The sequence below is a fragment of the Macaca nemestrina genome, chromosome 9, assembly GCF_043159975.1.
Source record: "Macaca nemestrina isolate mMacNem1 chromosome 9, mMacNem.hap1, whole genome shotgun sequence".
NCBI lineage: Eukaryota > Metazoa > Chordata > Mammalia > Primates > Cercopithecidae > Macaca > Macaca nemestrina.
Window position 1 is genome coordinate 56,329,988 of NC_092133.1, and position 13,079 is coordinate 56,343,066.

Here is a 13,079-nt window from a genome sequence, read left to right on the forward strand (position 1 = left end):
TCTTTACAGCAATTCTATGAGAAAAGTATCAGTAGTTACATTTATAGACGAGAAAACTGCTCCAGGGGATTCGTGTACCTACTACTCAAGGTCACATGGCAAGTACATAGAGTAAACCGATGGAATTAGAATTTACATTCATGATTGCCTCCTTTGAAGGACTGGGTTTCTTCTATTATGCCAAGCAACCTCTTCAAAAAATATAAGCAGTCAATGTTCTATTTAAGATCAAGAGTTCATTTCTGCCATTTATATATAGGAGGGAAAATATATTAATTAGCTTCCTTGTTCTACTGTTATACCATCGATATGTTTAAATGAAAATAAGGTAAAATCCTCTTATGTCCTCTCTACTTGGAAAACTACAGCCTTCATTCTGTGACTAGAACACACCCTTATGTTATTAGTATTGTAGTTTTCCACTCTGTTCTTTGTGTTTATTGTCCCTCCTTGCTTGTCTCCTTTTGGGTTGAGAATTATTTAGTATTCTAATCATTGAAACATCATCTATATCATTGGCTATCTTCTGATTTTTTTAGCTAAATATTTTTTGTGGGGGAGAGTTGTTTTATAAATTAAAATGTGTATCTTTGACTTACTAGTGTGAATATTATAATATTACAAATTGTAATTCCTATAATGTAATAATTGTATATTATATATAATATTATATATAATATATACTATATATACTCTATATTATATATAATATTATATATGATATGGAGTATATATAGTACATATTATATATAATATAGAGGATATAGTATATATCTAAACAGTATTTATTGTAATATATAGTATATATTATATATGTGGTAATATATAGTATTATATATGTAATATATGTACTATGTATATATATTATATTATATAGTATATATAATATAGTAAATTATAGGATAATAAATTATAGTATAATATAGTGTAACAATATGTAATATATAACATACTATATAATATATACTATGTTTATAATCAAAATACATACATAGTATATAATATAGTATATATACTATGTATATAATCAAAATACATACATAGTATATAATATATATACTATATACAATCAAAAGCAAAAGTCAGTATAATATACAGCATATATAATACAGTATAACATAGCATAATATAGTATACTATAACATAATATATATTATATAGTATATATAATACATAGTATTCATTATATAAATATATTATAAAGTAATATTAATATTACATATATTATATACTGACTTAATATTATACCACTTTATGTATAATGAGAATTCTGCAATATTATAATTCTATTTACACTATTAGTTGTATCTTTTGTGCTATATATTTTATTTCTACCTACTATTATATATTATAGCCCTCACAATAGATTGATATTTTTGCTTCAACAATTGACTTTTAAAGAACTTAAGAAGAATAATATTTTATTGTATCCACATATTTACTCCTTCTAGCTCTTCTTTCCTTTATGTAGACCCAGTTTTCTTTTTGGTATCATTTCCCTTAGAGGGAAGAAATTTCTTCAGTATTTTAGTTAGTATGGGCCTGACGGTAACAAGTTATGTCAGCTTTTGCTTGTATGAAACAGTCTTTTTTTGCTTTTAGTACATAAATATAATTTTAGTAGATATAAATATATTTATTAGAATTTATATCAATTATATAAATAGATTGCTAGATATTTTTCATTCAGCACTTTAAAGGTGGCCCATCATTTTCTGACTGTCAGTGTTTCTGATGAGAAGTCAGATAACATTCTTATAATTGTTTTTCCCCTTCATGATATATCTTTTTCTCTGGCTACTTAAATGTTTTTCTTTTTGATTTTTTGTGTGATATGACTCTGTGTGGTTTTCTTTGTATTTATCCTCTTTGGGGTATGCTAAGTTTCCTTGATTTGAGGCCTTCAGTTTATGATCAAATTTGGAAGTAAATATAAACTTATTTTATGGCCCATTCTCTTTCTCCTTTGCCTCTTGGACTACATTGTACAGATTTAGTCAACTTGTTATTATTCCACAGGTTACTGACATAGCTGTGTATTTGATTTTTAATCTTTTATTCTTTCTGTGCTTTAGTGTGGATGATTTTTATGACTTGTGTTTAAGTCCTCCAATTTTTTTCTTCCTCTGTATTCAATCTATTTATCCTATCTAATGATTTTTAAAGTATTTCTGATATTGTGTTTTTCAATCTTAGGATTTCCTTCTGGTTCTTTTCCCCCCGTTATACTTGTTTCCCCTATAGCTTAACATATTTACCTTAGTTATTTTAAATTCAGCAAATTTCAACAGTGGAGTCATCTGTGGGTTTGTTTCTATTACCTAACTTTTCTTTTGACTATAGGTCACATTTTCCAGTTGACTTTGTTTAGTAATTTTAAAATTACATAGTGGGTACTTTGTATGATATGTTATAAATAATTTGGAACTTACAGCAGCTTGGTTTTGTCCAGAGCCAATGATTTTTCTCAGCAGAAGGCTTAGTCCAATGCAAGCTATTCCATCATAACTTAATGCCAGAACTCTCATACATTTGAATAAAAACAGGATACGTGACCTCTGCATATTATGCCATCATAGTTTGTATTTGTTTCTATCATGCACACTTATGAATATTTATTCTATGAATACATGAGAGAATTCTTGACTTTCCAGTTGGTAGATATTGAATAACCTACTATAAAATATGATTTCGGTCAGGCCAGTGGCTCATGTCTGTAATCCCAGAACTTTGGGAGGCTGAGGAGGGTGGATCACTAGGTCAAGAGTTCAAGACCAGCCGGGCCAATATGGTGAAACCCCATCTCTACTAAAAATACAAAAATTAGCTGGGTGAGGTGGTGTGTGCCTGTAATCCTAGCTACTCAGGAGACTGAGGCACGAGAATCACTTGAACCCAGGAGGCGGAGGTTGCAGTGAGCCAAGATTGCGCCACTACACTCCAGCCTGGGTGACAGAGTAAGACTCTGTCTCAAAAAAAAAAAAAAAAAAAAAAAAAAAAAAAATTAAATAAATAAATAAATGATTTCAAACATAAAAGGTGCTTTTATATGCTTCTTATAAGATGTTACATGTTTGAAACAATTTAATATTCACAATTTACAAAACACTAATAATTTCTTTTATCTTTATCTTTCCTTTGAGGAAGGAGGGTAATTAAAGATGGTTATAGTTGACAGCTATAGAGTAACTGTGTGCCTAACTGATGAAGAGCTATTAAAAAAAAAAGTTAGATGTGAGCATTACTAACATACATTAAGACAAAGTAGGAGAAAAAGCAGACAAGATTCTGACCATTAGCACTTGGAACCACATAGCAATTAACTAAAATAAAACTGTCCTGAGCCTATTTTGTAGACTCTTCAACAGAACGAGGCATATGACATTTATTAGGTTGGTGCAACAATAATTGTGATTTTTGCCATAATACTTTTAGATCTCTAATTTGGCAAGGGAAATGAGGTTTACAATGTAGTGTATAAACATTAGGAGAGGGAGAAAAATAGAACAAAAGATGCTCCCTCCATGTTCTCAGAATGCTTTGCAACTGTAAAAAACATTCTTTCCGTCAAAGATATTCTCTCGTGTTTTGAAGGCTAGTGGCATTTCATGATTACTGGTCCTTCTTTTAATCTAAATAAATATTTTCAATTAACTTGTAATCTTTTTGACAAAAATGAAAAAATTGATATATTTTTATATGACATGAAGAAACATTTTCAGGCTAGTTTCAACTAATATAGAATTCCAGGGTCTTCTTCACTATTTCTAATGTTCTTGTCAACATATCTATTTTAGAACTCAAGGAGGAAGTATTGTTTTAGAATTTCTTTTTCAGAGAGAGTATTCTATGACTTTGAAATATTTAATATTTTATTCAAGGATTTATTTTTAACTTTGGACAATCACATTCCTGGAAATATAATCAAAAGCAAAAGTCAGTATTAATAATTCTTTTTTTCTTAGTATTTAACCTGAGAAACAGAACCAGTTACATTTCTGGGAAAGCATGGGCTGATATTATAGTACATCCAAGTGTCCCCTGACACCTTCCCAGGCAGTAAAAATTTAACAATTGACAGATTGGAAGTGCTTTGAAAACACTTCATCTACCTGAGCATAAATACTTCTTTATTCTTGTACATAAACTGGATGCCATTAACTTCAGTGGAAAAATTACATTACCATAGGACCAGTATAAAGTCAAGTAAATTAAGATGTTTTGACAAATGTAATATTAAGAAGTATATCTTATTAGGCATTTAATATGCACCCGGAAGTTTGCTAAGTATGCTAAGTGTGACAGACACTAAGATGACCATGCGCATCTTAGAGTTAAGGTGTAGCTTTGCAAGTAATGCTGTGGTAATGGGATTCTCTGAGGATGCAGGCAGTGGCAACCTGCTAGGAAGGCTAGAAGTTGGGAGGGGCACAGTTAGAGTAACATTCTGGCAATCAGAGCATTGTTATTACCAACACTACCAGGGATTCTGCATCTTCTCTGAAGCACTAAATACAAGTATAACTGCTTTTATTATTAGATGAAGAGGAGTCAGTAAGAAGAGACAGAGAACTCAAGTCTCAAAATGGTTCTGATTTAGGGTCTATATTAAGTCTCTGATTGGTCTGTGAATTGATGCAGAGCAAACTAAAAATGACAAGAGACCAACCATTGCAAAGTATCTTCCTTCAACATGTACCAAATAATCATGTTAGCTTTAAAGAGGGGAAGAATTCAGTGGAAAGAAATAGGAGGCCATTCTTAGCAAAACATTTTAGTCTATAAAGAAATGAAGCCATTGTGATCTTGTCTGAAAAATGAACTACATAAATCATTTTAAAATTAGAAATCTGCATATAGACCAGACTGACAACTATGCCTTGATAGGTGTTTCTATCTCAGCACATGTCCCACCACTATGACAGAGATCCTCTATATACTTACTCTTGGCTATCAACAGGAGCGTGAGTTAACAAGCCAGTTGATATTAATTAGCATTATGGGGCTGGGAAAATGGGAAAGACTTTCCTGAAATGAGCTAAACAGAAACCTGAAGGGCCTGGGGGCTGGACGCGGTGGCTCACGCCTGTAATCCCAGCATTTTGGGAGGCCGAGGCGGGCAAATCACGAGGTCAGGAGATCAAGACCACCCTGGTTAATATGGTGAAATCCCCTCTCTACTAAAAATACAAAAATTAGCCGGGCATGGTGGCAGGCGCCTGTAGTCCCAGCTACTCGGGAGGCTGAGGCAGGAGAATCGCTTGAACCCAGGAGGCGGAGTTTGCAGTGAGTCGAGATTGCGCCACTGTACTCCAGCCTGGGCAACCGACAGAGTGAGACTCCGTCTAAGAAAAAAAAAAAAAAAAAAGAAACCTGAAGGGTCTGTAATTCATCAGATCCTAGCTAAACACCTCCAAGAAGATTCATGTGCAATCATCCTAAATTTTACAGTAACTAATTATTCTTAAGGTTACCATTTCCAGTGCCCTTCCAGCTGAGAGAGTGAGATGGTCAGGAACAACTTTCTGTCTGTACTGGCTGGAAAACTATGACTCAGGAGGGTGAACTTTTCTCAGGTCACAATTTCACTACTTGCTAGTCACACTTAAGCTTAGAGATCAGGCACTAGGGTGAAATTAAATTCACTCATGCTGCCTTTCCAGCTGGTAATATCTTGCTCTGATCCTACCTAAATTACCCTGAACACAATTCCAGTTTATATCCTTGAATGAAAGAGCTCTAAGGATCTTCTTTTAAAGTGAATCCTCCATTCTGTGAGCACCTAGGCAGGGCACAGAGCAATAGGAACAAGGTCCCTTACAGTGCTGGCCTCTGAGGTGAAATCCAGTGATGCTTTCCTGCCTCTAAAACACGGGGGATAAGTGTCTATACCAGGTCAGATTTACTGAATGCAAGCAAGGTTGCCACAATAGGAAGTACGCGGTGGCAGGCAGATGGGTAGATAACGGTATCTATTTTCTCAGGGGCTACTGGATTGGGTAGTTAGAACTTGTTTCTTTTGTGACAAATTCTCTTTTCTATTTTTAGGCTTGCCCCCATGGCTTTCTGACATTTTAGCCAGCTCCTTCCCTTTCACCCACACACCCAATCACTACTTTGTCATCTCAGCAGGAGGGAAGGGACACTTTGATGAAGAGAACACAAACAGTTTACATATTTCGGGTATATGCTATAATTTCTCCGATTTAGTCTGCCAGAAATTCAGTCTGTGCCGAAATGACACCCTTCCCCCAACCCATTCCATTCAGGACAACTGCAGAAGAATGTCAGGCTTTTCTGTCCTGTCATTCTCCGTGTCTTTCCTTCACATAATACAGGAGGAATGTAAATCCGAGTCAAAACTGAATGGGAGGTACAAAGGAATCTATATTTTTGTCGAAAATAAGACAGCCCTTCAGTACAGGGAGGCAAAGTGGCACAGAAACCAAGTTGCACACCAAACTTTGCCTATGTAGATGATTTCCTATCTTTGGTAGTTGCATGCAGAGGAATTTGTATGTTTTTCTCCTGGCCCTTCCCTGTGACACTCGATGCCCTCTAAAGATGGGGCCTGAACTTCCTATGTATCCTTTTCTCCTCCCATTGAACCAAATAGAACATGTAAGTGTTTGACAAATGATGAAAAATTACTGACAAATCATTTTGCTGTTCTGTAGATTGACTATATCAACAAAGAGAGAAATAAGGTAATTTCCAATCCATATACCAATTGAAATCTGTATATCCAGGCACCTCTTCAGACTTCTCTTTTCTGCGTGTCTTGGTAACCCTCATTTCCCTTTGCCAAGATTCCTCCTCTTTACAAATGTTCCTTTTCCTCCAGGTAATAATCAGGCAACAGACGCAATGCATCTCTACTTTTTATTCCTTACAACTCTTTAAATAGCCTATGCTTAGCAGAAGACCCCTGCCATTTAAAGCAATGTTTCTAGCATTCTTTACATACTGATAATTGCTTCTTATTGGAATGATGAATAATCAGTTCAATCAAACCTATATTCAATTTACCTCCCCAGTAAGACAGTCATTTAGGGGTAGGCTTCCCTCTTTCTTCCCTTTTCCTATTTAGAAAGTTTGTTTCTTTTAAGGTACATAGATGGTTTCCAGGTTCAATAGTAATCAAAAAAAAGAAGTCTGGGTCTCCTGCCTATGACTGGGCTGTCTTAGGGTCAAAGTACAGAATACAAACTAGACTTTTTGTTTCATAAGGGCAGGGGAAGTTGTGTCTTGCTCTGTCATCTGCTATGTCTGGCCCACAGTAGACACTCAATGATCATTTATTGGTTGAGTAAAGAAATGCGAGGAATAAAAAATGAAGTAGTAAATCAAAGCACTACAGAAATTAAGCTGAGGTTACCAGGCCAGTTTTAGGAACATGGAATCAGAATTTTTAGAAGAGGGAAGCACAGGATTGCAGGAGTTGCAGTTACAAGAAAACTACTTAAAACCCTTCGATAGATGGGTGTTTGTGCTGAGACCATCTTTTGATTAGATCGCTTCCTGCACAAGAAATACTGAATAAGAAAACCTGTGTCTAGAAGTTTAATACTAACTGGAGCTCTGAGATATACTAGCAGTGGCTAGAATTTATTTCTGGCCTACTTTATGCCAGCACAGTTTGCAAACATTACCTTGATCATCGCAATAACCCTACAAGGTGGCCATTAGTTTTCTTTATTTTCAGATAGAGAAAGTGAAATCAGTAAAGTTAAATAGCCTAGCTAAGTCAGCTAGCTAAGTTTAGAATTTGGATTCAAATCAGATTATAAGTCTCGGTTCTTTCCCCTAACCACAGTGCATCACACCAAATAAGCAACATGCCATAAACACCTAGATTCGACATATTTGTGGGTTTTTATAATTTTTTAATTTAAAAAAATGTCATTTTGTTTTGTTTTAGAGACAGGGTCTCATTTTGTTGCTGAGGTGTGATGAAAGCCTACTGTAGCCTTGAACTCCTGGGCTCAAGCAATCCTCCTGTCTCAGCCTGTTGTATAGCCAAGACTATAGGTGCATGCCACCACTACCAGTTAATTTTGTTCTCTTTTATCGGTAGAGATGAAGGTTTTGCTGTGCTGCCCAGGCTGGTCCCAAACTCCTGGACTCAAGTGATCCTCCTGCCTTGGCCTCTGCAAGTGCTGGGATTATAGTTGTAAGCCACTGGGCCCAGCCTTTAAAAATTTATTAATTGTGGTAAAATACCTACAACATAAAATTTACCCTCACAATCCATAAGTGGACGCTTCAGTGTTAACCACATTCACATTGTTGTGTAACAGATCTCTAGAACTTTTTCATCTTGCAAAACTAAAACTCTATACCTATCAAATAACTATTTCCTCTACCCCTAGTCCCTGCCAACCACCATACTACTTTTTTTCCATGATTTTCACTACTCTAGATGTCTCCCATAAGTGGAATCATACAGTATTTGTCCTTTTGTGACTGGCATATTTCACTCAGCATAATGTCCTCAAGGTTCATCAATGCTGTATCATGCAACAAGATTTCCTTCTTTTTTAAGGGCTGAATAATATTCCATTGTATGTATATACCACATTTTAAAATTCATTCATCTGTCCATGAACATTTGGGCTGCTTTTACCTCTTGCCTATTGCTGTATGAATGTGGTTATGCAAATATTTTGAGATCCTGCTTTCAATTATTTTGGACATATACCCAGAAGTGAGATTGCTGGATCATATGGTAGCTCTATTTTTAATTTTTTTTGAGGAAGCTCCACACTGTTTTCCATAGCAGTCACATCATTTTACATTTCTACCAGCAGTGCACAAGGGTAGACAGATTTGTTTTTAAATAGAATAACTTGCAGTTTTAGTATCAAACTGACCAAATAGCTTAGCTTACAGTGTCTTGAAAATTAAATGCAACAAAAACTCTAGACCTTTTAAAGCCAGGTACCATTTAACTGTGAATTAAGTATTTACAAATATAGATGGATGGCCATCCCATTTTAAAAAGAATAAAAGTAGCAATCATTTTCCAAGAGACTATAACAAACAGAACAAAAAATAAAGCTCATGTTGTATCAGTGCGAAGGTATTAGGAAAAGTGTTCCTACTTCCTGAATGTAAGTAGAAGCAGGTACATAAGTTGCACACTTACCCTGGTTTTGGCATCGATTTTAGCTCCTCGATCGAGCAGTAGTTTTACCATATTTGCATTTCCTCTTTTTGATGCAACATGTAAAGGAGTGATGTCATTCTGAGAAGAAGAGGAAAAAAAAGTACAGATTTGATATTTTTGGTTTCAACAAAATGTTCCCTTCTAAACTTTCCCCAACATATCCCCATTTTCCCCTCTTCTTTTCTAAACATCCTTTATGAACAGTGTGCTTCCTAACACTTCTGACAGGAATTTTCTTCAGAAGGCAACTTTAAAAAGGATGAATTGTAAGGGAATCTGTGAGGCAGGGTCCAAGTTAATTTATTTCAGTCACTTGAGGTGACTGATGGTTGTTTTTTTTTTTTGCTCAAAAAGCCTGCATTTTTAAGTCAATGTATTTTTCTATAAATGTGAGTGATACATACTGGCTAGTGAGTGGTTGACTAACAGGCTAATTAAGTCAGTACAGACTGAATTTAAAGGAGTGTCATATGACTTGGAGCCTTTCCCAGGTTCCGTTGGGAGCATCAGGTTGTCAAGGAGAGACAATAGGAACTCAAACTGGAAAATCTGTTACTTCTATACATAGTCACGTGACTTCCCATGTCCATGGTGTTTAAATGTGTTTACAGGCATTTGCTAGCAGTCTCATGAAAACTGTAATTCTTATCTGACAAATATTTGAAGAATAGCCAGATTGTTAGGGTTATCTGAAATTCTAATTGTGTTCTCCTTGATTTCAGTGGAAGGCTACCATAGTTATTCTTCTCTCCAAGCATCTTACAGGCACTATGATTGTTTCCAGACTGTCAAGGAAACATATGCACACATTGAAAACAATTCCCTGATTTCTTGTTTTATTTTATTTTTTTTTCTTTTTAAGTGACAGAGTCTCGCTATGTTGCTTAGGCTGGTCTCAAATTCCTGAGCTCAAATGATCCTCTTGCCTCAGCTTCCCAGAGTAGCTGGAACTACAGGTGTGCACCCCCATGCGTGGCTTATTCTTGTGTAGCAGCAATATGAGTTTAAGTTCTGTTGTTCACAAAGAATCAATTACATCATAAATGAACTAGGCTCACAGGGATTATTGATTTATAAGTTGATAACAGAAACAATATAGTAACTATCAAGTATTGATCACTTCCTACATGTCAGGGACTGTGCTAAACTCTTTACTATCTCATTTAATTCTCACAATCCTCATAATATCGTATATAATCTGAATTGCAATCCCCATTTTACACATGCAGAAACAATTGGCAGAACCAGGATTCAACTCTTCAACACTTAAACTTTTGAATGCATGATTTTAAAAACCACAATAATGAAAAATTCCAACATACACAAAGTTTGGGCAAAAAACCATAATGAATTTCAAGTGCTCCTTACCCTGGTTCAGTAAACACCAACCTTTTGCCAATATTGTTTCTTTTATGCTCCCTACGGTTTTTTTTTTTTTTTCCTTTTTTATCCTGAAGGAGTTTAGGAAGAGGAGAAAGAAAAATCTTGGCATCATGTTATTTTACCCATAAATACTGCAATTTATCTCTAACAGATAAGGACATCTCAAAAAATTACAATACCATTATCATAACGAAGAAAGTAAAAATAATTCCTTTATGGCACTCAAGACCGCCTCCATGTTCAAATCCTCCCATTATCTCCAGCTATCTCCATGAGTCTGCTCAAGTTGGAAGGTCGACATATTGCACTAGGTTGAAAGTCCTTTAAGTCTTTCTTAATCTCCACAGCTCCTCTATCCCACCTTTTTCCCCGCTGCGTTCATTTATGTATTGAAGAAACTGGGTAATTTATTGTGTAGACTTTTCCACAGCCTGGATTTGACTGATTGAGTCTTCATGGGGAGTTAACATGTCCTTTTCTCCCTGTATTTTACATAAACTTTTCTAGTTAAATGCTTTTAATGGTTGTAGGGTTAGGGTTAGGTTTACAACCTTTCCACAGATGGAAAGGTTGCATGTTCTCTTTGCTCACTATTCTTAGATGCTAAAATATAAATCTTAAATGAAAGAAGAAAGAGACCTGAGGAAAACAAATTTCTCTTAGTAATGCTGGTGGAAAGGAAACAGACTAATATTGCTGTTCCCCAGGGTGTAGGTAAACTTTTTCTGCAAAGGGCCAGATGACAAATATATTCTGTTTTGCAGGCCATACAGTCTCTTGTATCTACTGAACTCTGCCATTGTGGCATAAAAGCAGCCACAGGCACATGCAATATGTAAAGAAATGGGAGCGGTTGTGTTCCTAAAACTTTACTTACGAAAACAGGCAGTGGGCTGGATTTGCCCTGTAGGCAGTGGTTTGCTGACCCCTGCTCTAGGCCTACCAGCTTGCAGCTGCACAGCTTTCAACTGTGTATAACAGGTTACAAAAGAGGAACTGAAACTATAGGCTGTGCCATTGTGCACTCTGTGGTCTTTTTTGGTGTGGAGGACTATCTGTTGTGAGTGAAAGCTGGCAGAAGGAAATAAATTTCATGACAACTTTGAGATCTGCTTGCTTTTCTCTGTTTTCTGAGTACAAGTGTGTGCTGCTCTAGTGACTCAAGCGGCACAGTGGATGAATTCTAGAGCTGAGACGGCAGGTGGAGGGTCAGATTGGGAATAAGGGAAACACCAACCAATAGGAGAGCTCACTGAGCCCCAAGTGGGACGTGACATGAAGCCCTCATCACTTCCTGGCATGCGTAAGGGCTGGCATGCCATTTCCCTTTAAAACTATGACCTCACTGGTTGAGAAAGACTTACTTAAACTTTACACGAACAGGCTAGGTTTAGTGAGAGGAAGAAATCTATTTCTAATTTCACTCTATTCCATATTTACGCACTCTCTCATACTGTGGATGTGGAGATGACTAAAAGGTGTCTTGAGTTTCTAATTCTCACATTTTCTCCACCTCTCCGGCCCTTCCTAGAGAAATACTTTATATTCTACAGCACTTAAACAGTGTTGTAATTTCATTTTACCCTCACAACAATCCACTGAAATAGGATAAATATCATTAACCCCATGGGATAAAGAAAGTGGGGCACAGAACTGGTAATGTGCAGATTAGGAAACAGCTAATTAGAGGCAGAATCGGGATTAGAATTCGGGCTTCCAGACCCTCAGGCTGTGGTATTTTCAGGCAGGGTTCCGAAGACCTCTGTTTAAAAACCCTAGCTTCTCATCTCTGTCAAATGCAGCTGCCAATAAAATGCAAACACCTTTTATTCCTGAGTCACATCGTGGATGTGCCTGTGAAGTAGAAACAAATCAAAATGAAAGTGGTACCTCAGGGCCACACAATGGACTACTCGTATTTTGATTCCTCAGCTAACCAATAAAAATGCATTATGCCCTACTATGAGTAAGGCTGTGTGTTGCATTTCCACTGTCTAAGCAAGCAACAGAATTATGCAATCCCAACATATCAAAGAAACTCAGTGATGTTAGAGCTAGAAGGCCTGCCTAAGAGATCCTCGTTTGCTGCTGGTGAAACGTAAATTTGTACATTCTTGCTAGAATGCAATTTGGCAGTTTATATAAAGAGCCTTCAAATCTGTAACCATACATTAGGACAGAGTTTGGCTGCTGTGGTGGAAAGGGCAGGAATGTGGAGAAAGATCCAGCCTTGAACCCAGGCACACACCCTAAAGACTGAGTCTGAGCCTACATGAAAGACCCCCGACCCCTAGCACCAGCCTAGCACAGAGTAACAAGCAAGAGTAGTCAACTGCTGAGGTAAGGCAGGAGTGTGGGGGGACCTCCTCTGTGCTGCAGGTGTGCAGAGAAAGCTCAGGGTGGAGCACTAACACTAAGCAAAATTCTCTGATGCCCCAGCCTCCACCCTAAGCAGAAGGCAAGATTCCACTAGAGGAATCTGAAGCCTGAAACAAAATGTAAACTCAGCTCAACTCCTGCCTAAACA

At 36.5% G+C, this 13,079-nt stretch overlaps 1 protein-coding gene across 29 annotated transcripts in view; it reads right to left on the reverse strand.

Annotated features, from left to right (window-relative positions):
• LOC105466182 (ankyrin 3) overlaps nucleotides 1-13,079 on the reverse strand; it is a 703,092-nt gene that overhangs the window by 198,793 nt on the left and 491,220 nt on the right. For all 29 annotated transcript variants that reach the window (XM_011715205.3, XM_071069573.1, XM_071069576.1 and 26 more), the window contains one exon: nucleotides 9,149-9,247. In XM_011715205.3, the coding sequence (XP_011713507.2) occupies nucleotides 9,149-9,247 (99 nt within the window). The remainder of the gene's footprint in view (nucleotides 1-9,148; nucleotides 9,248-13,079) is intronic.